This window comes from Phascolarctos cinereus, unplaced genomic scaffold (assembly GCF_003287225.1).
Source record: "Phascolarctos cinereus isolate Bilbo 61053 unplaced genomic scaffold, phaCin_HiC Scaffold_4;HRSCAF=312, whole genome shotgun sequence".
Taxonomy (NCBI): Eukaryota; Metazoa; Chordata; class Mammalia; order Diprotodontia; family Phascolarctidae; genus Phascolarctos; species Phascolarctos cinereus.
In genome coordinates, this window is record NW_027555847.1 from 364,656,564 (window position 1) to 364,684,423 (window position 27,860).

At 34.9% G+C, this 27,860-nt stretch overlaps 1 protein-coding gene across 2 annotated transcripts in view; it reads right to left on the reverse strand.

Moving 5' to 3' along the window:
• WDR7 (WD repeat domain 7) overlaps nucleotides 1-27,860 on the reverse strand; it is a 462,409-nt gene that overhangs the window by 93,895 nt on the left and 340,654 nt on the right. For both annotated transcript variants that reach the window (XM_020994630.2, XM_020994621.2), the window contains 3 exons: nucleotides 22,523-22,640; nucleotides 18,613-18,762; nucleotides 16,604-16,686 (listed from right to left, as the gene is read on the reverse strand). In XM_020994630.2, coding sequence (XP_020850289.1) covers nucleotides 16,604-16,686; nucleotides 18,613-18,762; nucleotides 22,523-22,640 — 351 coding nt within the window. The remainder of the gene's footprint in view (nucleotides 1-16,603; nucleotides 16,687-18,612; nucleotides 18,763-22,522; nucleotides 22,641-27,860) is intronic.

The following is a 27,860-nucleotide window of genomic DNA, read 5'->3' on the forward strand; positions in this document are numbered from 1 at the left end:
ACTAAGCTGTTAAAGTCATTTTGCAAAACATGATGTCAGTTACCTTTAAGAAAACAAACTAGTTAACTGTATTAATGTTGACCCAAATCGAATATAGAATTTTCTTATTTTGTTTAATACACTCTGTAACCAATCTTATTCTGTCACATTATCTACAAACACCATTATGTATGGTTAAAAAAAAGATCATATCTATTCTTGAAAGCAAATCTTAGTCTTTATGAAAAAAAAGTTTTACAAATCTATTTTTTTTCATGCTTTACAACTGACTTTGAAAGTAATACATGTATGTTTTTGGACAAAATCCTTAAAGAATGCTAGGCACTAAAGAACTTAAGGCACAACTTTCGTATTTAAATCTTCAGCAAAATTTTCTACCCCTCTATCTGTTCTGAATTACTTTGCCTATTACATGGTTGGTTACTACAGTTTAACCTATGAGAAGGTGTATAACTTTGATGTCTATTCATAACTGTCTGGTTGATAGGTATCTGCTTCCAGCTGAATGTGGAAAAAGGAACAAGAGAAGTAAAAGAACTTGAAGGGAAGAAGAAGGAATTGTAAAACAGGTCAGAGACTGAATCAGGGGAGAGGAAATTTGGGAAAACTTGAAAAAGATTAAGGGAGAAGGAACAGATAGATTTAATAAAGAGGAGGAAGACTAAACAGCACTCCATCTAGAGTCCAAGCCCTGGGTTCGAATCTAGCTCTGCCACTTACCACCTGTGTGTTCCTGGGTAAATCATTTCACCTCTCTGGGCCTCAGAGATTGAACTAAAAGGCCTTTGAGGTTCCTACCAGCTCTGAATCTATGATTCTATGATCTGATAAGGAAAAAGAAGCAGGAGAAATGAAAGGACCAGAAAGGAAGCAGGAAGAGGATAAGGACTTGTGCTGAATGTGGACTACTGGAAGGGACGAAGAGGATCATTCATAAAGATCACATGATATCATAAAGTAAGAAGTTGGTCAAAGGGAGTCAGGTGCGACTGTAAAGCCATGAAGAGGTACTAAAGGGCCTGTCAAGGTGTTAATGGGGAACTAAAAAATCGAGAGTAACAACTCAATAACTGAGCATTTATTAAGCACTTACTATGTGCTATTCACTATGGTAAGCACTGAATTATAAAGGAAAAACAAAATAGTTCCTGCCCTCAAGGAGCTTATATTCTAACAAGGGAGACAACATGAATGTAAATAGGTACATATAAGGTATAAACAGCAGACTAAAGGTAATCTGAGAGAAGGGAAGGCATTAGTATCTAAGGAATTGGAAAGGCCTCCTGAAAAAGATGGGATTTCAGCTGAGTGTTGAAGGAAGCCAGAGAAACTAAGAGGTGGTTGTAAAGGACCAAGCATCACAGACATAAAGGAGAATCAGTGCAAAGGTAGGAGCTGAGAGACAGAGTGACAGGTCTGAAGAACTCCAAAAAGGCCAGAGTAGCTACACTGTAAAGTACATGGAGGAAAGTAGGGTATATGAAGACTGGAAAGGCAGGAAAGGGGCAGGCTATTAATGAGCTTTAAATGCCAAAGAGTTTATATTTATTTGATCCTGGAGGTAGTTTGGAGTCACTGGAGAAGTGCTACTTTTTCATGTGAGAAAAGGAAGGAGGAGACAGTGCAGGGAAAGCATCTGAGGGACGTGAGATGAAGATGAGGAGATACAAGGAAGCTCTTCCTGAACAGCCTCAAATTTTTAAGGCAGGGTTCTTAGCTGAGAGGGTGGGAGCATGGAGGGAAGGATGGAAGAGTGGTGAGAGATCTAAGGAAAGACTATTAGGGAAATGTAAAAGGATTAACTTTCTACAGTGATGGCTCAGTTGAGATTACTTAACATAAACCTGTAATGGACTCAACAGTTTGGTGATTTTTTCTAGCTTCATTCAGCAGCACGTAAGAGCAAAAAGGCAGGAGATAGTGGGTTTCATCTAAGGTTGAGGCTTGGAAGGGCAAGACCTTTTGGCAGGATAAGATGGTAAAAGACCTGAGAAAAAAGTAAAGTATAGAGTTGAACTGGTTCATCAAGGGGTGAAGTCAAGAAAGGAAAGAGAATGTAGCCAGTGTAGGGATGATAACTTAGGAAAGAAGTGAGGGGTGGGGGAACTAGAAGTCACGATGAGGATGAAGAACAGGGTGAAGGGATGCAAGAAGAGATAGAATGACAATAGATTATGATCAGATAAAGGTATTTCAGAGTTCAAAAACATGAAACTGGAATACTTGTGGGTGATGGCAAGATCAAGGGGATGACCATCTCTGTCACCTCTGTAGTTTAGGTGAGGCTGAAGAGTAGGTCATAGGAAATGAGTAAGCTGAGGAATTATGATATTAGAATGTTTAAAGGAGTATCAGTAGGTATGCTGAAGTCCTTATATTTTGAGCACAGGAGTTGGGGAGAAGAGGAAGACAAAGTCTGGCCCTAAACTCATTGAGGAAAAAGGATACGCCTGGAGAGAAAACAGGCACCAGAATCTTGATTGGATAATAAATATGGATTGAATGAACCTTAAAGGAGGAGAGGTTAACTGATTAATGGTGGTGGAGGGAAAGCCTCGAAGTGGAAAGGGTATTCCAACTCTCTCACTATAACCAGTTAAGTTGGGCTATGAGTCAAGGTGCAATCTGTGCTGGAAAGTTAAAAGAAATGTCCTCAATTCAAAAATTTATTGAATGCCTATCATGTACAGGATGCTCTCTAAAGTGGCCACAAGAGGAGATGCAGTCCAGCGCCTGGGTTAAGTACTAAGAATGGTCAAAACGCCTTCCTCCAAGTTGGTGAGCTATTAAGTATCAGAGCAGAGACACTTATTATGCCATTGGTAATCCGTATCTCCTAACTACAAATTGAATGAGTTTTCTCCTCTATCACATAGACTTTCAGTGATATGAAAGCATGGACACATCCTTTAATGACTGGAATATTAATTGTGCTAAAAGATTCACTGTTCCTGAAAAAAAATGTATACTTTACAGTAGGCAAAACAATAATTGAGAAAGCATTAAGAACCACTAAAAAAGGAAGGCAGAGATTACCATACTGGGTATTTGTCCCCATTTCCCTATTACAAATGTATTTTTAATTCAGTCAAACAATTGCAGATTTACTAGAAGCTATTTATAATGGACCCATGAGCCAGGCTACATTAGCATGAAACTGACAAGTTTTTAAATGGAAGACACTTGATCATATCTTTAGAAAATAGGAAAATTTATCTCAGTTGAAATGCAAAAAGGCCAATACAATTAAAATGACTAAATGTGTAAAATGAAAAAATTATTATGTTGCATATGCTAAATGATGTACTGGAAAAAAGTAGTATCGGGGATTGACACAAACACTCTCTATATGTTAAAAATTTACAAAAATTTTGATGGTCAAGATACTATAACATCTAACATCATAACAAAAAAAACACCCTGGGGCATTATAATTAATTCATTATCAAGCACTAAAATGAATCACCAAGGGGAGAGTCTGGAATCTCTCACTTTCAAGTCTTTAAAAACAAACAAAATAAGTTATAAAGTTTTATGAAATATGGCATGTATGGTGGGGGAAGAGAATGGGGGCGGGAGGAGAGAGCAAGTGCATTTACCCAAGTGTTTATTATATACCAGTCACTGTGCTAATAGCTGAGGATACAAATTTAAGCAAAGAAGACTCTGCCCTCTAGGAGCTTATACTCTAATAAGACAAGACAATAGAGAAAGCATAAAGGAAGGTTTGAAAGGCTAAGGAGGAGACTTGCAACTGCAGAGGCATGATCTGGATTTGGTGTGAAGTAGTGTGAAGGCCTGGTTTGGTGAAACAGAAGGTGAAAACTCACTCTAGAGTCCAGCTTCCTAAGACAGAGTCTAAAGTTCCAATAGGAGTAGGAATGGGTAGGGGATGGAGGAAAGGGAATGAAGATAAAGCCTGGCTAGTGTGCAGGCAGCACAGTGTGAAGATGGCTTGGTAACCATGGGGAAATCATTTGATCTCTCTTCAGCCTCGGTTTCCTCATATGAAAAGCGGTATTTTGCAAAACGGTGTTGTTAGCTACCTCACATACAAATAAAATGTTTTGCAAATCTTAAAACCTTTGTAAATTTTAATGAAGTGTTATTATTTTTGCTGCCATCTAAGATGGTTAGGACTGTTTTTCCTCTAAAGGTAGTATAACAATGTAAATAAGAATTGAAAGTTAGTTTTAGACCCATTAATTTTTAAAGTAAAGCTTACCAGTTATTATACGCAAAACTTATGCACCAGTGCCTCTTTGCAAGCATTTCGGTGAGCCTGTGTTTCTAAAAGCTATGCCAGTGGAATGCAGGCTCTAATAAGTTCTACCTCTCAAGTGTGTGTATGTACATAAGTACATTGAATCTGCTTTGGTTGGCCACTGGGTAGTTAATTCTAACCCATGTCTCATTTAACTAATTAATTCACTTAAGCCAGAAACGGACTGTTCAGCAGGCAGCAGATCTTGGTACAAAACAATCATTCTCATGGTCTTAGGGAACAGTGGTGCTGTAGAAACCCACTGAGGGAACACCTGCCATCTCGAGCCAGTGTCATGCCCACAGCAGCTTTTCAATAAACACTCATTAAAATGAAAAAATATTATGTAACATTTAATAGCTGTTGATTTTCTTTTGATAAAATTTCCTTTTAGCATATTGTGGTAGATGTTCTTACAAAGAATGGGAGTTGCCACCAGCTTGCTAAAATGTCCAATGGAAACAATTTTCTGTTTCTAGGTGGAAACCCAAGCCAGTAAAAGTGTGATGCACCTAGATCATAGGTTCTTCATGTCAGAAGAACTCCTGAGTAGGTATGCATGCAAGAAGAGATACACCTAGTTAAATTGGTTTTAATGGGTAATACATTATTAATACTGTAAATGCCACAGCTGAACAGTACAAAAAAGCTCATTATGTAGGTCATATTTCTGAAATAATTCAGAATATAAATATAATATAAACATAATTTCTAATTATGTGAGTTAGAGAGGAAACTGGCAAAGGAGAAAGGTTATCTATCCTTTGGTAAAATTATGACTCTTTAGCAAAACTACTACCCTCTTTATTCCAAACAGTTTAAAAGAAAATATTCTTCCTGTTAAACAATGAAATGGGTTACTGGAGGAACCTGTGGATTTTTTTACCTGGAGGTCTTTAATAATGAATGGCAGTAATTTGTTGAGGTGATTTTTAGGAGGATGGGCAATATCATTCTGGGGATCTAGCTGGTCTTGTAACTCCACGAGTAACATATATATATATAATTATTATCAAAATCATTCTCTCATAACATTAATTTAAGATTTCACAAGTTGAGGGGGATAACTATTTTAAATCCCATTAGTGCTGCCATTCTCTACTGAGTAAGAACAAACCACAGGTTTGGACAAGATTTTTTAAAAAATGAGATCACACTGTTATTTTAAAGTAGACAGCATTCATTTCCTTACTGGATTTTAAGTGCCCATTTAGGTGAACAGAGCTGATTCAGCTTTTTTGCTTGAAAAGCAGAATCAATCAGTCTGTCTACTTAATAACAAAGTTACAGAAAACATAAACTGTCCCTGAAAATATATACTTTTAACTAATGCATAGATTGTATATCTACTACTCTATTCTTTCGCATTTTCAGTTCAAAAGCATAAATATTTCTTTAGTTCTGATTTTTTATACCATATCTTAATGCTGCATTTCCAAGAAACTTCCAATCATGTATTTTTCATTATTCCTTTCAGCTAAGTTACACTAATATTTTAATGGAAACATCTGCTAATGTGCATTACACTTTCTTTAGAGAGCACATGTGAATAATGATGAGTGTTTTACTGTAAAGTATACACTATATATGTAAAAAATGCAGTGAGTCATTTTTTAAGCCACCAATAGCAGAAGTCAGCTAAAAGACAATGTGCACAAAACAGCTAAACTATATGAGGACATTTTAAATTCCAATGGCAATATGACTTCTGAAAATCTAGGTGATTTATCCCTTCCAAATCTTGGCAGATTAGATAAATCTATACTCTGGGAGATGACTTATTATTGTTCACAGAATAGACAGCAGCCAAAAAATAAATGCTTACATAGTAGCACACACTTCATTGTCATACTCTTTATTCAACTCACACACGATGAATGGTAAGTGCTCCACGAATATGGGGTTTTGAGGACAAGATGAAGATGTAACATGGTTTATGTTCCCTTAGTTAGATAAATGTTCAGTTCTAGTTTAATTATTAACATTCAGTCATTGGTATCACTTTATATATTTTGAAGATATCTCTAACACATAAATAAGGGATATTAGATATATTTTCCAGGAATTGAAGATTTAAAATTGGGCCATGTTGATGTATAGATTACAGACCAGTGCCTACAATAACTCTCACTGTATATATTTATCTTCCTGATTTCTGAGAAAACATTTTGTACTCTGACATTGAAAGTCTGCATCTTTTAATTGCTATAAAACACAGCTAAGTGCTAGGGTTGCTCTCTCCAAGGGCTGTTATGTGTTACTGTAATACACATCCAGGTAACGAGCTAGTATATGATTGAATTCCCTAAACATTGAAATGCTCTTGTAGCCATAAAATAAATACATTAGAGTAAACTTCAGAGTCAAACAATGTAAGATATGGTCAGTAAAAAGAAAGTATTTCTGTTTTTTTTTAAAGTGTTTCACATGAACTGAAATAGTATAAGAGAGAAAACAGTGAAAAATAATTCACTGGAATAATAAATTTACTCTTACTTACAAAAAAAACAAATTTAGCTCTAAACCTAGCTAAAACTTTGTCTCTGTGTAAGAAAGACTTCTTTGCTATCTTTTCAACAAAGACTACAGTAATGCCATGAAAAAGCTTATGAACCTTTATGAATGAGGATTTTTTTCTCTTGTGTTTGCAATTTCATAAATTTATAAAACTGAAAGGAAACTTTTAGATCATTTAATCCAATCCTCTTAGTGAATAGATAATGAAACTCTAGGCTCAGTAAACTTCTAAAACCATCTACATATATTAACTAGTTACTATTATGAACAAATTTTTCCTGGACAGATATTGCATGTGAACAATGAACTGCTTCCACAATTTAAAAGGAAGTAGGCTGGCTCACATCTGGCAAACTGTGAATCATATTTAATGACCTCAAATTTCTCAAAAAAAAAAATGGAGAGGCAGTCTAGTACAATGGATAAAGAGATATGAAGTCAAAGGGTTCAAAATATACCTGAGACACTTAACTCTGTGCCCTGAGGCAAGTCATAACCCAGAGAGGTTTACAGTTTCCTCAGTGATGAGAATGGCCTAGAAGACTCCCAAATCCTTTTTAGCTCTAAACCTATGATCTAAAGCTGTGAAACACAGACTTCCATGTATCCAAAGAATTAAAGAGGCAGGTCACCTGAAGGGCACTGTAGAGACAGATACATGGCGGGTGAGTAGGCTGGAGCATATCACAATGAAGATTATGCAGGAGAAGTAGCGTAAAATATATTATTAGGGATGCATAACTGGAAGAGGAGGAAGATTTGTCATTAACCAAGAGTGTGGGATTACTGATGGATAGCCTGTTTGCTCCAATGGTACTCACACAATGACATGGGACTGATCACAAGCTCCCAAGCATCCTAAACAGATCCTATGGATGATTTTCAGGAGAACATGGAGGACAGACATCATACAGTGTAAAAGATGCAGAAGCGTTAGGATCTGTACTACTGGAAGGAGGACTAACACTGATGAGATCACAGATTCAGCAAAAGATCAAAGCAAATATTTACTTAGTGCAAAACGACCATTTTAACAGAATACATAACAGGAATTGTTGTTAAGTCATGTAAGAATCACCTATTAACTAACACTATTAATATGACTAAATAAGAAGCTACTGGATTCCATTATAATCCAGGCAGTATTTTTAAAATCAGTACATGACACTATTATGAAACACTGTCAGATGTCTCATGAAATTAGGATATACTATGTCTATGACAGTGATAGGTGACACAGTGGTAGAGAACTGGATTGGAGTCAAGAAGACCCAAGTTCAAATTCAGTCTCAGGAACTTACTAGCTGTGTGACCCTGGGCAAGTCACTTAACCTCTATCTGTATCAGTTTTCTCCTCTGTAAAATGAGGATAACAATAACAATAACCTCCCTGGGTTGTTGTGAGGATCAAATGAGATAATAACATTTGTAAAATACTCTTGAAAACCTTAAAGTGCTACATAAATGCTAGTAATTATTAGTAGCAGTAACTCTAACTAAAATGATTTGATTTAACATGTCTTGCTCTTAGTGAACCTGTATTTGATCCTAGTGGTACTTAACAATGTCAAATATAGAAAGAGATCCAGAAGTATTGGGGAAAAGGCCAATGAATCTGACATCTGGGTTCTTTGGGAAGAACAATTTCAGTGGTTATAAGGTACAAAAGTATCAAATTTAGACAACTTTTCCCAGAAGTCTGGCAGTAAAGCATAAGCAAATAAGATACTTGAAGAGTAGCAGGTTCAAAAAACTTTTTTGGAAGATTTTTTTTATGGTTAAAGAGACGCTAATTTGTTTATAAGAAGAAGGAAAAAATCTGGTAGAGAAGTAGAGATAGAAGAAGAAAAAGGGGTGGGACTTGAAGGTACAAGTAAAGGAATTAACCCTTGGGAGGAAATAATACATATTCTGAAGTGGTAATATCTTTTCTAAGAAAATAAAAGGAGGAAGAGGAGAAAGAAAAGAAGATGATGAGGAGGAGGAGATAGGTGAAGGGAAGGAGAAAACTGGATGAAATGAGGTTTGAAAAATCATTTTTTTAAATAGAAACAGCAAACTTTTTCTATGTAATTACAGAAGAAGTGAACTATGACCAATAAGCAGAAGTTATGTGAAGCCTGATTTGAACTCGTAAGGAAGAACTCCTTAACCATGAGTTTTATCTGGATATAAAATGAGTTGCCACAATAAGCAGACAGCCCACTATCATTGGATGCATACAATTAGAACCTTGATTTTCACTTACTAGTAATGTTCTAAAAAAGGATTCAGCTTCAAGGACAGACTGAACTCTAGGGTGGCGTCCAGCACTGAGATTCTATGATAAGCTGAAGGAAGCTCAGATTTCCTTGGGCAATCCCTCACCTAGGCCACTGAGGGCACGGACTCTGTCACTTTTGCCTTTGTGTGCTCAGTGCCAAGCACAGTGCCTGAATATAGTAGGTACCTAATAAATGTTAGATGATGGATTAATTAAAGGTTTCCTGGTTTTATGCATTTTATTTTTTAAAAATTCAAGAACATTATTGGTTACAGAATATTAAATAAAAGACACAATCATAATTTCAGAAAAGTTTGTTTCCCTAATTGCAACCTCAATATACCATTTGAGAAAACAATTCACTGAACCACAAATTTCTTTGGAAATTTTCAGTAAGTCAAATATTCAATGTAATACTTTGTTTTACTTCTTCCCACTCCAACACACACACACACACACACACACACACACACACACACACACACAGAGATAATAATATTGGTAGTTTTTAGAAGCCTAAACAACTTAATTCTATTTAGCCATATTACTTAAGAAAGTATAACTTTAAGGGTATAACAAAGAATATTGATATTATACGCTTCTTGATATTTTTAAATTTGTGAACTAACGAAACACTTAGTTTTCAAAGTATTTCTAATCTATTGAATTACTTTAAATGTAATACTGAATAAAGTTAATTTTAAAATTGAAATTGACAAAGAAGAGCCAGTAGTAAGTGACAGGCTGGATTGGAACCCAAGTATTGTGATTTCAAATCCAGAACTGTTTCCCATAGTCCATGAGATACTCTCTTTTTTTAGAGAGTAAAATGGAGGAAATTCCTGGAGGACTTTGTCACCCCTCCCTGTGCAAATTCAGAGAATTCCTTGAGGGGAAAATATATTCCCCAAATCAAATACGGAAAAGGCACAAGCACCTTTTTTGGTCACCCTGTCTGGGTGCAGAATTTCTGAGGGAGATTTTAATGTGGCTGGATGGGGAGACAAGAGCTTCCATGCAAGGGTTCCATGGGAGAATATAAAGGAAGGAATGTGAGCTACAGTAAGGGGCACCCTGGTATGCTTCTCTGGTGCTAGATCAGTGAATTCTGTCTACAAGGGCAGTAACCAAAATCAGGTCAGAAGAGGACTTTAATTGGCTCCACTGTACTGCCTAGGGTATATGATAGGTTTCCCATAGAATGACTCTGAGAGGTGTAAGTGGATTCACCAAGATAGGGGATTTCCCTCTGTTCTTTTATATCAGGGGAATTGTTACTCACAGATTCACAAAATATTAGAGTTAGAAAGACTATAGAGATCACTTACTCTAACATGTTCATTTTGCTCAAGAAGGGTAGTAACTTGCCTAGGGTTATACAGCAGCAGAAAAGCTAAAAAACTCAAATTGTATAACTCCAAGCCACAGTTTCTCCCTGACTCAGTTGCTGTGAGTCTCAGCAGCCTCTCAAAGGGAACAGAATCACATTGATACTGGTGATTCGGCACGCAGCTCCTAAATTAGAATGGCACACGACTTATTACATCAGACTGACAGGGTTTTGTTTTACTTTGGTCTGTTAACACCCTAAAAACAGTTCTTTAGTTTTCTCTGTAAAATCAGAAGGATGAACTAAATACCCAATATCCTTTATTTATAGCTCTAAGACTCTGGCACTTCTCTAGGTTTCTATAAAAATGGTTCAGTGAGCAAGTTGCTTACTCTTGCCCTTGCACAAAATAAAAGAAATGGAGATGGAAGATACCTCATGGGTCATCTAGGCCAATTTCCTCATTTCACAAATGAAGAAACTGAGGACCAAAGAGGTTCTATTTGTTCAAGTACCATATTGAAGGAACAGGAATAAGTGGTATGGATACTGGAAGGGAATAATAGTAACCTTAAGGAACCACATTCATTGGCACTATGTTGAGAGCTATGAAACCTATACAATAAATTAGCGGATAATGTCCCTGCCCTTCATCTATGTAGTTAGGGAGATGAAACACATACACACACACCCCTAAAATAATTTAGGAGTACATTCAGGCCACATTTAGAAAGTAGGGAGGTAGTTTATGGCATGGCCATGCATGCACAGTAGCCCCACACCAGCTCTTGATAGGTAATGCTGAAATCTGAGAATGTTGCAATCATACCGATCCTCTCAAGTCTCCTGTTTATTTTACGTTATTGGAGGGATGAGGTTTATAGCTTTGATAGTATACTGCCTAGGGTATTAACAAAGGATAGTTGTTATTAATATCACAGGTGATACGACAAAATTTATTTAGAAATGCCTGTCCTTCAGATTGAAATAAACTACAGTGCCTTTTAGAAGATTATTGAGGAGACAACATACTAGCACACATTTCAATGAGATTCTAGAAAAATGAAATGGCAGTGATGCTAAACAGCAGATACATCAGAAGGAATTCACTCATTATTCTAAAGCTGTTAACATCATAATGTTATTCTGATATAATAAATATGATAACTCTTGGCCTCATTATGCATGCTACCAAATTAACTCAGAAGAAAAAGCAATGTTGTTCCTTTGTATTTTAAGAACAGCATTTAATTCCTATATAACAATGAACACCTATTTGTCATACAGATGAAAAGTCCTTGACAGTAGAAGCATTTTGTATGACTGGGTTCTGAGTCAGAGTATTTGTGCTGTATTCAATCTCAAGGGCATAGAAATCTAAGCAATTTTCTTGTATTATTAATGGAAGTCACTGTATTATTAATAATATGCCTGGAACTAAAATGTAAATTATTAGAACACACTTAAATCTATGTCTATAATACTTGGATGTAACACTGATGTGTTTCTGATATTGTTTTACTGAAATACTATGGAAAATGTCTTCAGGTATAACAACCAGCCTATAAGGACTTACAGATGACAATACAGAGGTATCTTATTAAACAAATGTTTATCACTCACCAAATTAGACTAGGTACTATCTACACAGGGATGATATTCCTCAATTTAGAGAATATCCAGGCTTTTTCTTCTTTCTTTTCTGAGCTGCTCACCTTTTGGATATATCTGTGTTCACAGAACCTTTACCACAGTATACATAAGAAGTACAAATAAGAGGTGCTAAAACTCAAGCACGTCAGTTTTAATTTTTATCATGAGCCTCAGTTGTAAGGTTTGATGGAGAAAAGAAGTGACAGCTCCTGGCCAGTGTTGTTTTGGAGTTATCTACAGATTTCAATTATTCATGCTATTCCTATTTTGTGTTACCACAGAGAGTCAAAGAACTGTTTTTGGTAACAGGATTATGCTGATGTCCAATTGAGTGATTTTCTTTTCCTGAAAGCTATTCTAAAATAGTGGTTCTTAAACTTTTCCACAGTAGTAGGACCCTTCAATTTAAACCAAACTTTGGCAGAACCTTTACAAAATCCTCTAAACTTATCGTTGTTAGAGTTGATTAGCACAACATAAAGTTCATTAAAACAAACAAACAACTTTGGGTGTCTCAGTGTTCCTTGAAGAACAGTTTGAGAATTAATGTTCTAAAACCATACATTTTTAAAGGCCTGGATCAGAATGATTTTACCCGGAGAATAAATGGTGAGGAAATGACAATAATTCTGATTATATTACAATTAAAATAAGCGTATGATTGAATGATTTGGGCTCATTGGCCGAAGCCTAGTGCTTAGAAATGATATTCCTGTGTGCTCTTGTCCATTTCCATGTCCAAATAAAAACAATCACAATAACCTCTAACAATTTATCTAAAATATAACTAAGTAAAAATAACTGGGATGGTTAACTTTCTTGCACAATTCCTTCAAGTCCTTTATGCTTGAATTTCCTAATTTTAGGTTAAGGATTAAATGGATTTGGTGGGGGTGAGGACTCATGGAATCAAATTAGAGGGTGATTCGTTAATTATGGCCAAACTCTAAATTCAGTAACACAGTCACTTAGAAATCAATTCCATTTATATCAGTGACAACTGAAAACACCAAGCATATGATGAAGATTTGCTTAAACAAAACATTTCAATTTCACATGCAATCTAAGAAATGACTGTCACACTGTTTGGAATGTATGAAGAAAATCTTGGCAGAATTGTGATTTTAAAGCTACAAAACTATGATTTTTAAAACTGCACACAGTAGCATTTAAATAAGTAGGACCATTTTCAAGCACTAGTCCATATTTTTCCATCTCTCTCTTGTACAGATATTGTTTCCTCTGCTGGGAATATCACTTAATACACCCACCCACTAAACCAGCCTCTGTTGAAATGCTTACTTATCCTCCAAAGTCGAATTAAAGGGCCACCTCCTTCATGAAGTCTTACTCGATCTCTGTCCTCTTTGCTACTCTTCCACAACATTGAAACTCTTATGGTACCTATGCTTTTCTACATATATTGTAATTTTTCTATGTATCCTTCATTACCAGAATTACATTTTTAAATGTTAAATTATTTAAAAAACAACTCTAAATAACATCAAAATCAGGGTCACTTAGCATCTTACTGATCTTGTGACTAAGAAGCAATTGTTAGTTCTATATATGGGAGTATACTTTTAATTATAAAAGATCTTATGAACTTCTGTGTTATATATTAACTTATATTCAAAATAACAGAAACATAATTTTCCCCCACAGCAATCTGCAGTGTTTACTTATTGCCCAATTGTGAAATTATTCTTGAGAATAAAATAGTTTATATATGAGAATAAAAATACCCTACATTTTAATCATGTGTTCTTTCAAATATATGTTATTTCTGCTTAATGTATTTTTTTAAATTTTCAGATGATTTTCTAAGAGACAAGAAACAAAAATGAAAGTACCACTCCATGTTATAATATACCTTTGGCATATGTTATAGTACATAATGCTAACACTTACCATTATGGAGGACGGTCTGCACTATAAATGGAGACAGCTAAAGCAGTTGCAGAATAGCATAAGATACATAAAGATTTAAAGAATAAATACTATATGAGAGGGTCTATTCAGTTATATAGCTCTATGTTGGTTATAAATTTAGATTTAATATGAAGTTTTTGTGACTAGAGACTGTCATTTTAGCTAAAAGTTGGTATAAAGGATATAGCAATGGAATACATACAATATCCATTCAATTGTTTTCCTTCTGGTTTTTTGCCCTACTTCAGATGACCAGATTAGAGGTTCCTTCTAGCATTACCGTTCTCTTAGGGAAAACAGCGCAATACAGTGGGAAGTGTTAGACTTGATTGAGGAGACACAGGTTTTAGTTCCAGCTCCATCATTTACTAGCTGTGTGACCTTGATCAAGTCCCTTAACTTCAGGAAGACTATGTTTCTTCATTTGTAAAGTACCATCTATTTACAAATGATTGTTGTCAGGAAAGCATTTTGCCAACCTACATAAGTGTGAGTTACATTAAATGCAATATATAAATAAGTTCTCATTTTCTGAACTTCATCACTTAATGTTTATGCTACTCATTTAACATTCAGCATATGTGGCTATTATTAGTTATTTTTAGTTATTATTTATTATATATTTAGTTGTTATTATTAGTTATTTTAACTCTATCTCCCTAAGTAGTTTATAAACTATTCTGAGGTGAAGACTATGCTCTAACCTCAATGAATTTGTCAAATTATCCTCAAAATTACAGATTGTCAGATTTATGTACTGGTATAAGCCATTAAACATTTTGGCTTGAGTTTAATTTTACCCATACTTGATAAAATCAAGGAAAAACATTAAAAATGTCTATGTTGAATATATTAATCCTAGAGACACATATCCTCTCAACAACCATACAGATGCTCAATATTTAAAGGCTTAAATGAGCACAAGACTTTACATGGTCATTTGCGTGTATGTGTCTGTGCTTGTACACTATCTATATCCCATGTCTACCATGCTGCCTCTCCTATTAGACTGTATCTATACTACACTATCTATATCCCATGTCTACCATGCTGCCTCTCCTATTAGACTGGGAGCTCTTTGAGAGCAGAGACTGGGTTTTTTGCCTCTCTTTGTGCTTAGTTCAGTGGCTGCTACATAATAGGCACTTAAATGATATGTGACATGGAGAAAATCTATGGATTTTCAGGTCCATGACAGCAGTCTTGGCTAAACTCTCTATTTCCCCTAGCAGGTAATATAGTGCTCTCTAAAAATAGCTGTTCAATAAATATTTGTTGAATGACTAAATAAAAACCAAAGAATCCATGCAATGAGAAATTAGGGATGGTGGGGGCATCCTAAGAAGTCACTCCAAGAAGATCTGTTAGTTGCTTAATTGTGTATACGTGTAACATGCTATTACTAAATAACTCAAAGCCTAATTTAAAAATCCTTTTACAACCATTTTCCTATTCTCACTTAAGCTTTAGTTTATTTACAAAATACCCAATTTGGAAAACACAACTAAAACTTTCCTTAAAAATTCACTAGCTACAACATAGTCTCATACTCTTTGTACAAGGAAAAAAACTGCTCCATTGTAACATGAAAGGAAAACTCATATTCTTATATTCTAATATACCTATATATCACCCATTATGTAGAAAATATGGAAAAATATTTTGAGACAGTACAAAACTATAGTAGAACATCTGCCATTTCTCTTTTTAAATATTTCTCTTTTAACTTTTTTGATGCCATAAGCTAGACAGAACAGCAAACTAGAGGGCCTAGGATGGGTGGGCAGCCAGAAAAAAAAACCCAACAACTTTAGGGAACAGTGTTACAGAGTTAAGGCATTAAAAACTAATGATAATAAATGTGCTCATGTGGGTGGACACATTTTAGGACGGCAAGAAAACGAAATGTGTCCAGCTAAAATTAAATGTGAATTTTGGGAGATTTTAAAGTTAACTTCAATCTTGCTTAGTTTGGTACCATTTCTACTGAAAACCTCTAGGTGGACAGGCTGTTCTTTCATAAATGGATCTAAAGGCAGCTTTAAAAGCAAAATTAAGAAAAACTAATGCTAACACTTTCCCTTTTTAAATGAGGAAATTTGCTTCCACTGGATGTGTTTATGGCAATAAATAAAACTATATATACACAGTTATTATAGGTATAGTTTATGTATTCAACATGAGTCTTATCTCAATGCAAACAGAAATAGGTTTTCCAACACAAAATAAGACTAAATGTGATGCAATTAAAATACAAGTTTTGGCCTTGGCATTGATTACTGCTTGACATTTTACATGCAGAATTCCTTGGTGAAAAAATGAAGTGGAGATCAGAACATTGACAGAAGAAGAGAATTTTTCATTTTACTAGGAATGTATTTAGTAAGTAGTTTTAAAAGCAGAGTGACACTAGTTCATCTTCAAGAATGTTTTTTCTAGCTCCTGAGGAATAGATATCGGAGTATAGGCACAGTCATCAGATACTCTATCTTTTCTATTTCTTAAAATCAAAATTTTAGCTTAAAACATGTTAAATGTCATAATGCTCTAATTTCTAATCAGACTAGACTAATAAAACACAAAGTGTAAAAAACTATTGCATTGCACATAATTTGCTTCGCTATTTTATTAAAGATTTCTTTACCTGCAGATGGCTGGGAAACACTCTTGAAGTCCCTTCTTTTTAACTAAAGATCCTTCAAGACAGTACATTATAATGTCCATAACCTTTGGGAGGAAAAGCCACAGATCTGACATTATTTTCAAATAATTAATTTCCTTTTTTTCTTTAACTTAACACTTTTAATTTCTAATTTTGCTACTTTTTAGTTTCAATGTTTATGATTTTAAAATGTCTTTGAAATATTTTGTTTTTATGTTACATTTACCAATCACCCGAACAGTGAGAGGTAACAAAGTAACAAAGTAAAACAAGTAACAATATCATTGACCTCATTGAAAGTATGTATAACATTCCACATAGGTAGCCCTCAAAACAAATTTCCTAATTGGCTATATGCAAAAGTATCAATGTCTCATTCTATACCTTAAATCCATCACCTCTTTGTCATGGAAAGCATTGATGTTCTCTAATCATAGATGATCACTGTATTGATCATAATTATTACAACTTTCAAAGCTATCTGCCTTTACCATATTGTTATTGTGCAAGTTATTCTCTCAGTACTGCTTATTTCATTCTTCATCAGCTTATAAAAAGTCTTCAAAATTATTCATTTTCAGAATATTGGTATTATAGTATAAATTGATCTTTTGGTTCTGTTTACTGCTTTCTGAATCAGTTCTTTTAAGTCTTTCCATGTCTCTTTGAAATCTCTATTTTCTCATGTCTTATAAGACAATTCCATCACATTCATACACTGTAACGTATTCAACTGCTATTCAATTGACGGACATCCCCTTAGTTGCCAGTTTTTGTTTTGTTTTGGTCACCACCAAAAAAAGTTGCTATAAATATTTTTTTGTACATATAGGACTTTTTGCTCTTTGTTGGTCTCTCTTGGGTAAAGGAGCTATGTCAAAGGGCATGTACTGTTGAGTAACTTGATGAATATAATTCCAAACTGCTTTCCAGAATGGTTGTATCTATTAACAGGCACATAACAGTTCATCAACATACCTGTTTTCCCATGGAAAAATGATAGTAACATTTATAATTTTCCTTTTTTGTCAGCTGTGCCAATCTTATGAGTGTGAGGTAGAATCACAGTATTGCTTTATTTTATATTTCTCTAATTAGCAGTGATTTGGAGCATTTTTTCATGCGGTTATAGATGGTCTTGGCTTCTTCCCTTGAGAATTATCTGTTCATATTAGATCATTTATCAATTGGATAATGGCTTTTACCCTTATAAATGTGAATCAATTTCTTATATATCATATCATGCCATTTCTACATATAAATTCAGAGAAACTTGCAGTAAAGATTTTTTCCCAGTTGTTTCCCTATTTTACAAAAATTGCTTGAAAAACTGGACACTAGTATGGAAGAAATTAGACTTAGACCAACACTTTACAGCTTATACAAAGAGAGGCTATATAAAAGAAGCATCATAAATTAGGGAAACAGAGAAAACATAAACAACTAGATTTATAGGTAGAAGAAAAGTTCATGACCAAACAAGGGATGAAGAGAATTACAGAAGATAAAATGGATTATATTGATAACGTAAAATTTAAAAGTTTTTGTAGCAGCAAATCTAATAAAGCTAAAATTAAAGAGGAACCCATGTTTACTTTTGAGGTCAGTTATTCATAGATTGTTAGAAGCAGCAGAGAGAGTTGTAATTTATGAAAAGGTAGTATATTTGTTATGTTTTACTTACAAAGATGGATATACATGAGAAAATTGCATTGAAAAATTTAATTTGGTCTAGCTCTAGCCCATAAACTATAAATGGAAATTGTCAGTTACTTGGTTTAAACTAGAAATTTAAACAAGAAAAAAATCTGGAAATGATAGGGAATTCAAACAATGACAACCCCTTCCAGAAGTTGATATGAACTCTAAATGTTACATATGTGCATAAACTCTTTTAGAGATACTAGAAGGAAAATGCAGTTAGTTGCATTATATTACTGCACTGGAATATTTGTTATCTTTTTTATTTACTGGGGAAATCATGATAATACCTCAACAAGAAGATCAACAACATCTGTGGGCATTTTTTCAATAAGGATTTCAATGACTCTCAGGATCTCTCCTTTAGCTCGAGCAAGAGTTGTAGTGTGGATATTTTGCTGTGACTGGGTGTTCGCTGCTAGAGCAGTATGTCTATGTACCTACAAAAAGGACAAGATAATATTATATTAGCCACTCTATTAATATTTCATTCAATCTTATATTCTATATAAGCTTTTGCTTATATATTATTAAACCTTGACAAAAAAAATCAGCAAAACCATAAAAACATCTAGCACATATAGCACCTGAAGATTTGCAAAACCCTTTACAAATATTATTTCATTTAATTCTCATAACAATCCTGGGAGGTAGATGTTATTATTATTCCCATTTTACAGATGAGGAAACTGAGGTAGGTGGAGGGTAAGTGATTTGTCCAGAGTTGCAAAGCTAGTAAGTTTACAAGGAACACTTGCTAGATTTGGATTTAGGTCTTCCTGACTCAACATTTTCTGTGCCACCTTGCTGCCTCTTTGGGTTAGGTAAAGAAGTATTTTTAAACCGCTAATAAAAATCACTAACTTCCAAACTGTACATGGGATTATATGATCTACTAAGAAATATTAATAAAAGATAATTTTTTATACCTATCATTTATAGGGCTTAACATAGAAGCAAGCATACCAAAAACATCCAAAAAATTACAGATTGTCTGACAAAATGTTGAGTACCTTTATTTTAGTATCTGTACATTTCACAAGAGAATGGGTTGGTAAAAAATCTTTCTATGAACTAGTGAAATTATCAAATGTTATACACTTGTAATACATCAATGTACATTACACATGCAATATATATAGATAGATAGATAGATATAGATAGATAGATAGATAGATAGATATAGATATAGATATGCTAGCACATACTAAATACTATTTACCACAGAAGAAAACTGAGATAAGGTAGATCTGTCTTGGATTTAAGCCAGCAGTATGTTTTTTTTGTTTGTTTGTTTGTTTTTGTTTTTTGGGCAATTGAGGTTAAGTGACTTGCTCAGGGTCACACAGCTAGTAAGTGTCAAGTGTTTGGTCTGAGGCCGGATTTGAACTCAGGTCCTCCTGACTTCAGGGACAGCGCTCTATCCACTGTGCCACCTAGCAGCCCTCTTGCGGGATTTAAGGACATGACAAATTTAATATGAACTATAAGAAAGTATCAATATGTTACATATATTTATTAAGGTTAAATGTAAAATAGAAAGTAATGGTGACATTAATCAGAAAACAATATTTAAGTGAAAGTAATAGCTCACTTTTATATAGTACTTTAAGAGGTATAAAGTGTTTTATCAACAACAACCCTCACAGGGTACAGGGTATTATTAGCAAAATAGTACAAGTCCTATGACTCCCATTTTCCGGATGAGAAAAGTGAAGCTCATAAAGGTTAACTGGCTTATTCATAGTTACCTAGTTGCAAAGCCAGGATTTAAATTCCATTCTTCTGATTTCAAATCCAGCGATTTTTCTACTCTATATTACAATGCTCTTTTTTTAAAAAAAAAAAAAGTTGAATCTATCTCCTTGATGGCTCTTCCTATACAGCTTATAGCATGGACCGCAGTTTACTTTGGAGAGGGGAGGGGTACATGGAAAATAGATACAGACAGTGCTGGAAAGTTCCGTGAAACTGCAAACAGGAAACTGGGTTTGGGGTGTGGCTTGAGCAGGGTCTTATAAACCACAAAGTCTCTGACCCTTAGTTTCCTTTTCTGTAAAATAGGTATAATAAGAGCAGGAACTATCTTTTGCATTACTTTTATTCCCAGGCTGGCACACAGTAGGCACTTAAATGCCTGTTAATTTGATTTTACACAATACCTAACTCATAGTGTGGTTATGAAGAAAGCACTTTGTGAATCCTAAGGCCTTAATTATTAGCAATTAAGTAATTAGTAATTAAGTACTTTATTAATAAAGAAGCTTAATTATTAAAATGTAGAAATAACATTATAAATGGTAAAAACAAAACTGTAGGGGGAAATATTTACCAGTTGGTTATATTTACATGTAAACAAGTTCATATCAAACTTGTTTTGTTAGCCTAGATTAAAATGACTGAACCTGATTGTTACCTAAAAGGGCCTCAGTTTCTTCATCTGTAAAATGAGAGGACTGGACTAGTTAATCTTTAGAGTACCCCTGAAGCTCTAATAGGGCAGGTAGGGTGGCACAGTAGATACAGTACTGGGCCTGGAGTCAACAAGATTCACTTTTGTGAGTTCAAGTCTGGCCTCAGATACTTACTAGCTAGATGCCCCTGAGCAAGTCACATAACCCTATTTACCTCAGTTTCCTCACCTGTAAAAATGACCTGGAGAAGAAAATGGCAAACCACTTCAGTATCTTTGTCAAGAAAACCCCAAAGGGGGTCACATGACTGAACATGACTGAAACAACTGAACAACAAATGAAGCTCTAATATTCTGTGATATTCATGGAAATACATTTCCATTGCTGGCTTTGAATCATATAAGCAAAAAGGTTTTATGGGGTGGTGATCAGGGAGCCACCCTCAAAAGCCCCAAGAAGATGTGGGTTCAAGTCCACTTCTGATACATAGTAATATATGACTCTTAAGAAGTCATTCTGTTGAGTACTGAATTACTTCTCTAAGTTACAGAGAGGTACTGATCTAAATTGGTAGAGAAAGTGTTCCTTATCTGAGAATTCCCCCATACCAATGAAATCACAAGTCTAATCCCAGACCTATACTGTTTCCCTCCTCAGATGTGAAACTCTTTGAGGGCAGGGTCTGTCTTTAGCCTCTTTAGTATTCTCAGTTTAGCACATTTTGGAACATAGAAATTGCTTAATAAATGTTTGATGTTTGATTATTGACTGACCTTAACCCAGTGAGCTACTCAGTGAGTGTTTAGGTTCATTCAAAAGGTATTTACTGAGTTTCCATATAGAGATGGCCCTGGGGGTAGACCTGAGTTGAAGATCTATGAATTCACAAATTGGTACTTCTGAGGCTACTCAGTACTTATAAATCTATCTCCACTACCAGAAAAAACAACTCAAAGTACATAACTAACTGAGTAACATCATCTTAGCACATGAAGGACAGCATACTACTTATGAGACAATAAAACCATTTTTAGTATTCTCAATCTTGCCTTCTCTTCGTTTCCTCCCACAAGGCAAAGAACCTAGCAGAGCTTTACTGGAAAGATAATTTATTGTTCTTTCTTTGAATTTGAAACAGGTAGTAACATTAGCCCATTACACTATAGCCAATGTCGAAATCAGCTGATAGTCAACTCTTTAGTTTTGACCTACAGTAGAGGAAAATCAATTAGTAACTTCAGTAATATTTCTGCTTACACATCTACTGCCATAGCAAACTAGTTGATTTTAAATAGGCAATTCCATCTTGATTAGAAGCAAATACTTGGTAAATAGTTGTTTGTATTTCAATTTAACATAATTACTGAGCACATAACTATACAGTACAAGTTATACTAGGTTCTCAAGGGATACAAAGATGAATAATGCATAATCCTTTCTCATAAGGAAATTATAATCTAGATTATTTGAATTTAAGAAGTCTTGAGTTTCGTGGTAGGAAACCAGAACCAATAAGAATTTTTTTTTAATCACTATCTTTGAAAATAGGAATGTACACAAAGCGAAATAAATTAATCAGCTAATTTTTTTCTGCCGTACACATTAACTACTACTTAGCCTTTAGTGTAAATGAGCTTATTCATTCATCCATATTAATTTCTCTACTTTAGCACTGAACAGTTATTATTCTATAAGGTTTAAATTTCAACATTTAAAGACTGAATGTCACAATCAAAGTATTCTTTTGGAGAGAGAGGCTCAGGGATTACTCAAAAGCTCCTCTTACCTCCTTGGCAATAGTTGTGATAAAGGCGGGTGGTCTGGCAGTGGCAATGAGTGAGAGGGCATGTCTTGCAGAGCGGGCGGAGTCAGCTGCTGGACTCAGGGGCAGCCCCATTGTGATGCTAAATGAGGATCAGACAAAAGGGAAAAAAAGAAAAGCATTAGAAATATAGACTGAAAAGATTAGACACAGCTTATAATGTCGGTTCAAGGTCAATGGGAGCGCTCAAACAGTTAGAATATAATGGACTGCCAACAATGAGTAGTGATTAGGAGTCAGGGTGTTCTAGCATCAAATACAAAATCGAATAATTAACCGTGAAGATTGAAAACAGTGTGTGCATCTGTCCAAACTGTTAAAAAAGCCTTGTTAACAAATTATCAAGCCCTAGTACTGAATAAATATCACAAAGCCTAGAACAAGTCAAGAAAGAATGTCTTGAAAAGTTTTTTTCTTTTACATTTTCCTTTATAAAGTCAAAAGGAATATGCATTCGAAAGTCAGCATTTCAGACATTAAAACCAAAGTTCTCTAAATAGCATTAATACTCAGATAAATATCACCAAAGAAATGAAAAGGACAAAACTACTTCTGTCATTTGTGATGTTATAAGATGTTCTAAGTAAGACTGGCTTACCTAGACACAATGCTTAAGCAACCTGCATTATTGTTCTTGCTCAAAATACATGAAGTATTTGTAGCAATATATATGGCATATTAACCCATACTGACATTCTATAGAACAGAAAAGATCAGGCATAAGATATTTTAGGTTGTGGATAAGGAAGGATGCACATTAAAATCAACATCTTCCAAAAATGAAAAAATAAATATCACTAAAAGCTAGTGAAATGATGAAGTGCTGAGTTTCACTGCACCCCCTATCTCTCCCAATCAGTTCTACTAAAGTCAAAGTTACGTATTTTCTTCTCTCTGTAACCCTTACTAATCACAGTGGTAAAGGTATGAATACAAACATGATAACTTCTGATTAAAGAGTTAGGCATAAGTACTCATTAATCATATAAGGAACTTTCTTACATAATGAGATTGGATTTGTTTTCTAGCCTGTAATGTAAATTCATGTTTAAAAAACCATCAGAGGGGCAGCTAGGTGGCACAGTGGATAGAGCACCCGTCCTGAAGTAAGGAGGCCCTGAGTTCAAATCCGGCCTCAGACCAAACACATGACACTTATTATCCGTGTGACCCTGAACAAGTCACTTGACCCCAAGTGCCTCACCAAAAAAACAAACAAGAAACCCATTAGAGATGAATGAAAGATTAAAGAATGTTGCTAAGATGAGGCTTCATTTCTCAAGCAAATGATGCTCACTTTAAATTCTTAGATATTCAAAATCTGTTCTCCCAAATTTATCTAAGGTTCAACATTTTAAACTTTGGTTGGTACCAGAAGCATAGCCATTTATACAGTGTTCTTAAAAAAACAAAAACCTTTTATACTATAATTTTATAATCTTTATTGAAAATGTACTTTTAAAATATGTATAAAACCACATATATTATTACACACATAATTTACTTAACCCAATTAGCCTTCCAGATAAAGATATTTACATATAACACTTACCATTTTACCCTTCAAACATTTAATGTTGAATATCATTTAAAGTGGAAGAGAAAGGAATAAGAGAAAAATTGTGGAGAAACAGACAAGCGCAATTGAGAAAGAAATAGTGAAAAAAGGCCTTTTCTATACAAAGGTATGCTTTTGATTGACTGAGAAACATTGACCCATCTCAAAAAAGTGCCAAAGAAAAATAGTGTCAGTTGACTAACATAAATAATAAATAAATAACATAAATAACATAAATAATAAATAGTGTTAGGTGATTGGCTTCAGCTTGCTCAAACTTAAAAGACTTTTATAATCTGACCTAAAATTAATTCAGACCTTTGAACAGCTTTCCTGGGCTTCACTAATTTTAACCCCAATTCAATTCAATAAGTACTGAGTAACTAAAATAGAATTAGTACTGTGGTTTGAGTGTTTTATTTGAATTAGCTTAAGCTACAGAGTAGGACAGATCCATGTGCAGATGTACATTTTTAAAAATCACATTCCAAAATTATTAAAATGTTTCTGAAATTAGCCATGCTAGTATTTCTGTCTATGAATGTCGATAAACAAGTCTTGACAATACTAATAAAGACAAAACACAAAAGAATAATTTAGTATATGGAATTTATAATGTGTCCAAATATATTTTAAACCATAAAATTTTTTTTCCTATATCAGGGTTCATTTGATGTGTTATATCTAATCAAAGATGCTGAAAATATTTTGTATATTGTTAGTATTCAATGAATATTTGTTTTAAAATCTTCACAATTTGTTTGATTCAGAATTAACTCATTAAGGATAATTAATATTAACATCACAGAAGCTGATAATTTTTAATGAACTAAAGAAACAAAATAGTTGATTATAATAAAGAGCTTTTAAAACAGAGCAACTAAGCAATGCCGGTTTGACAGATTTGAGGTCTCAATTTGGGTAGCCCTATACTGTTGCAGAGCATAACCTATTCATGTCTTCCATGATGAACTAATGTCTAAGATGATCCATAAATTCCCCATAAAGGATCTACCTAACATGTCTGAGCCATTTTTCTAAGTCTTCTCATATGTGGTGGACACCAAGACAGTTCTTGGGCTGCTCACTTGGTACCCCCTCAGTACATGACTTTTACCAAACTGTCAATGGAGTCCATGATACAAGAAAAATTTGCCTGAATTGGAGGAATATGATATGTATACAAGTGAGCAAACAAATTATATACATAACATTACAAAGTACCTTCAAAGGGAAGAGTGCTAATAACTGGGAGCATCAAGAAAGTCCTCATGTAAGATGTGTTTAAAGCTATGATTCTCTTTGAAGGAAGGATTCTGTGAGGTATAAGTGAGCATTCCTTAATATACAAGACAGACCACTTATATTAAATCAATGAGGTGGGATGTGTTATATTACATATGGAGAACATCTAGCAAGACAGAGTGACTGGAATGGACACTGCACTGAGATGGAGTAATATGAAATAAAACTTGAAAGTGGGGAGACAGAGTTAAGGTCTTTAAATGTCCGGCTGAGAGTACATTATATTTTGTCCTTTTGTCAAGAGGGGAGTTGCAGAGGATTTTTTAGTGGGGATGGGGGTGGTCACATGGTTCAGATCTGTTTTAAGAATAGTAATTTGGCAGCTAGCTATGAGGAGGATGGTTTGGAGAAGGAAGAGACTTAAGGTGGGGAGACCAATTAGGAGGTTACTCATTAGACTAGTCTAGGTGAGAGGTAATACGCACCTGAACTAAGGTAGAAAGGAGAAACAGAATTGGATGCAAGAGATGTTGCGGAATTAGATAGACAAAACTTGATAACTGGTTAGATATGCAAAGAGAGCGAGGAAGATGGAAGAAATAAAGAGAATGGGGAAGTCTGGAGGACAGATGAATTTAGGTGGAAACAATGAATTCCATTTTGTACATGTTGAATTTGAGTTAAAGTTGATTCAACTAGAGATAACAAGAAGGGAGTTGGTAATAAAAAACTGGCATCAAGAAGAGAGATTAGGGCCAGATACATAGATTTTGGAGTCATCTACATAAAGATGATAATTGAACCCCATGGGAATTGAGATCATCAAGATAGAGAAATGAGAGTCCAGGATAAGAGACTTCAAGGGCTGCTCACATTTAGCGAGTGGAGAGAAGAAAAATGATCTAGAAAAGGAGCCTGAGTGGTCAGACAGATAAATATGTTGATTGAATTGTTAATGAATGGCTTGTTCAGACACAAACCCCAATACGGACAATATGCATTCTTTATCCATTCGCTTGCTCCTAAATGAACTACTATGATAGTCTCTTGAGTGGCTATGGATCTTCTTGAGGAGGCCTCATATCTACAGGACACCAAAATAACTGAATATTCAGTCAAGTAAATTGGATTTTCCTCCCTACTTTCCTGTCATCTTACAGCAATACCATCTTTTCCTCAGTCACCCAGGCTCTATAACACATAGTGATTTCTCAGTCACAGTCAATAAACATTTACTAAGCACCTATGTGCAGAGTATTCCAACACATGGGTAATGAAAAATGGCTGGAACTGAGTACCAAGGCTGGAAAACACTGGGACAGGAACAGATCCCAGGGGTACAGGAATGGTTGCCATCTGGAAGCTCTATCACACACTACTCAGTTCTGGGTCATATATCCAGGGTGGACTAAGGAAGAACTCTGTATCGAGGGGTGGCAGAGAGGAGTGGGCTCTAGATGTGTATTGAAAAACAAGCTCAGAAACAACAGAAGATGTGTGGCTTTGATCTCTGAAAGAGACCTTAGAGGTCATCTGGACCAAACAATTATTTTACATATGAGGAAACAGGCCCAGAGTAGTCATTCAGGTAGTAAGTGGCAGAGATGGGATTTGAACCCAGGATCCCTACCCTCCAAATCTAGCACTTTTTCCCACTGCATATGAGTGTTATTTCTGGCTAATTCAGACTACAAATGACACTCTAGAATGCTAGCTAATCACATAACCCCCAAGTGGTCAGCACTATCCCATTCTAATAATTTGTTCTTTATTCTCACCTCAAACTTGGACGTAGAATCTGATTTATCTCTCTTCCCTAATCCAAACCCTATCTATCTAGGAGGCAGTATAGTATCACAGATAGATTGCTGGACTAAGTTCATATCCTACCTTAGACACCAAAACCTCTCTGAGTCCATTTTGTCATCTGAAAAATAAAGGTACTTTGTAAGGTCAGCTACTTCTCTAAATCTATGATCCCGTAAGCCTATGCTTTTTCAGGGCCCTAATAAAATCCAATTTCTTCAAAAAACCTTCTCGGAGGACTTGTTTTCTACATTGAGCCCTGACTTCAAATTCTGAAACTCCATTCAAATTGGCCCTTACTCATACTGCTTCAAATTGTTACTTAATTTTCCCTAATAAACTCTGTATCTTAGATATCTTTCTATCACTCAGGGCAACTGGGCATAACAGTTTACAGAGGGCATTGATAAAATGGAGAGGGAACAGAAGAGAACAACTAGGATGGTGAAGGCCCTTGAGCTCATGTCACATGTGGACGGGTTGAAGAAATTACATTTGTTTTACCCAGAAAAAAAAAAGAAGAAAAAGAAGATGACAATGATGACTCAGAGGAACATAAAGGTTGTCTTGAAGAATTTAAAGGAATGTTGCACAGAAGAGTGATAGATTTGCTCTGTTTGGCTCCAGAGAATAGAACCAAGAGAAATGGGCAAAGTTGCAAAGAGGCCAATAGGAAAAATTTCCTAACTATTA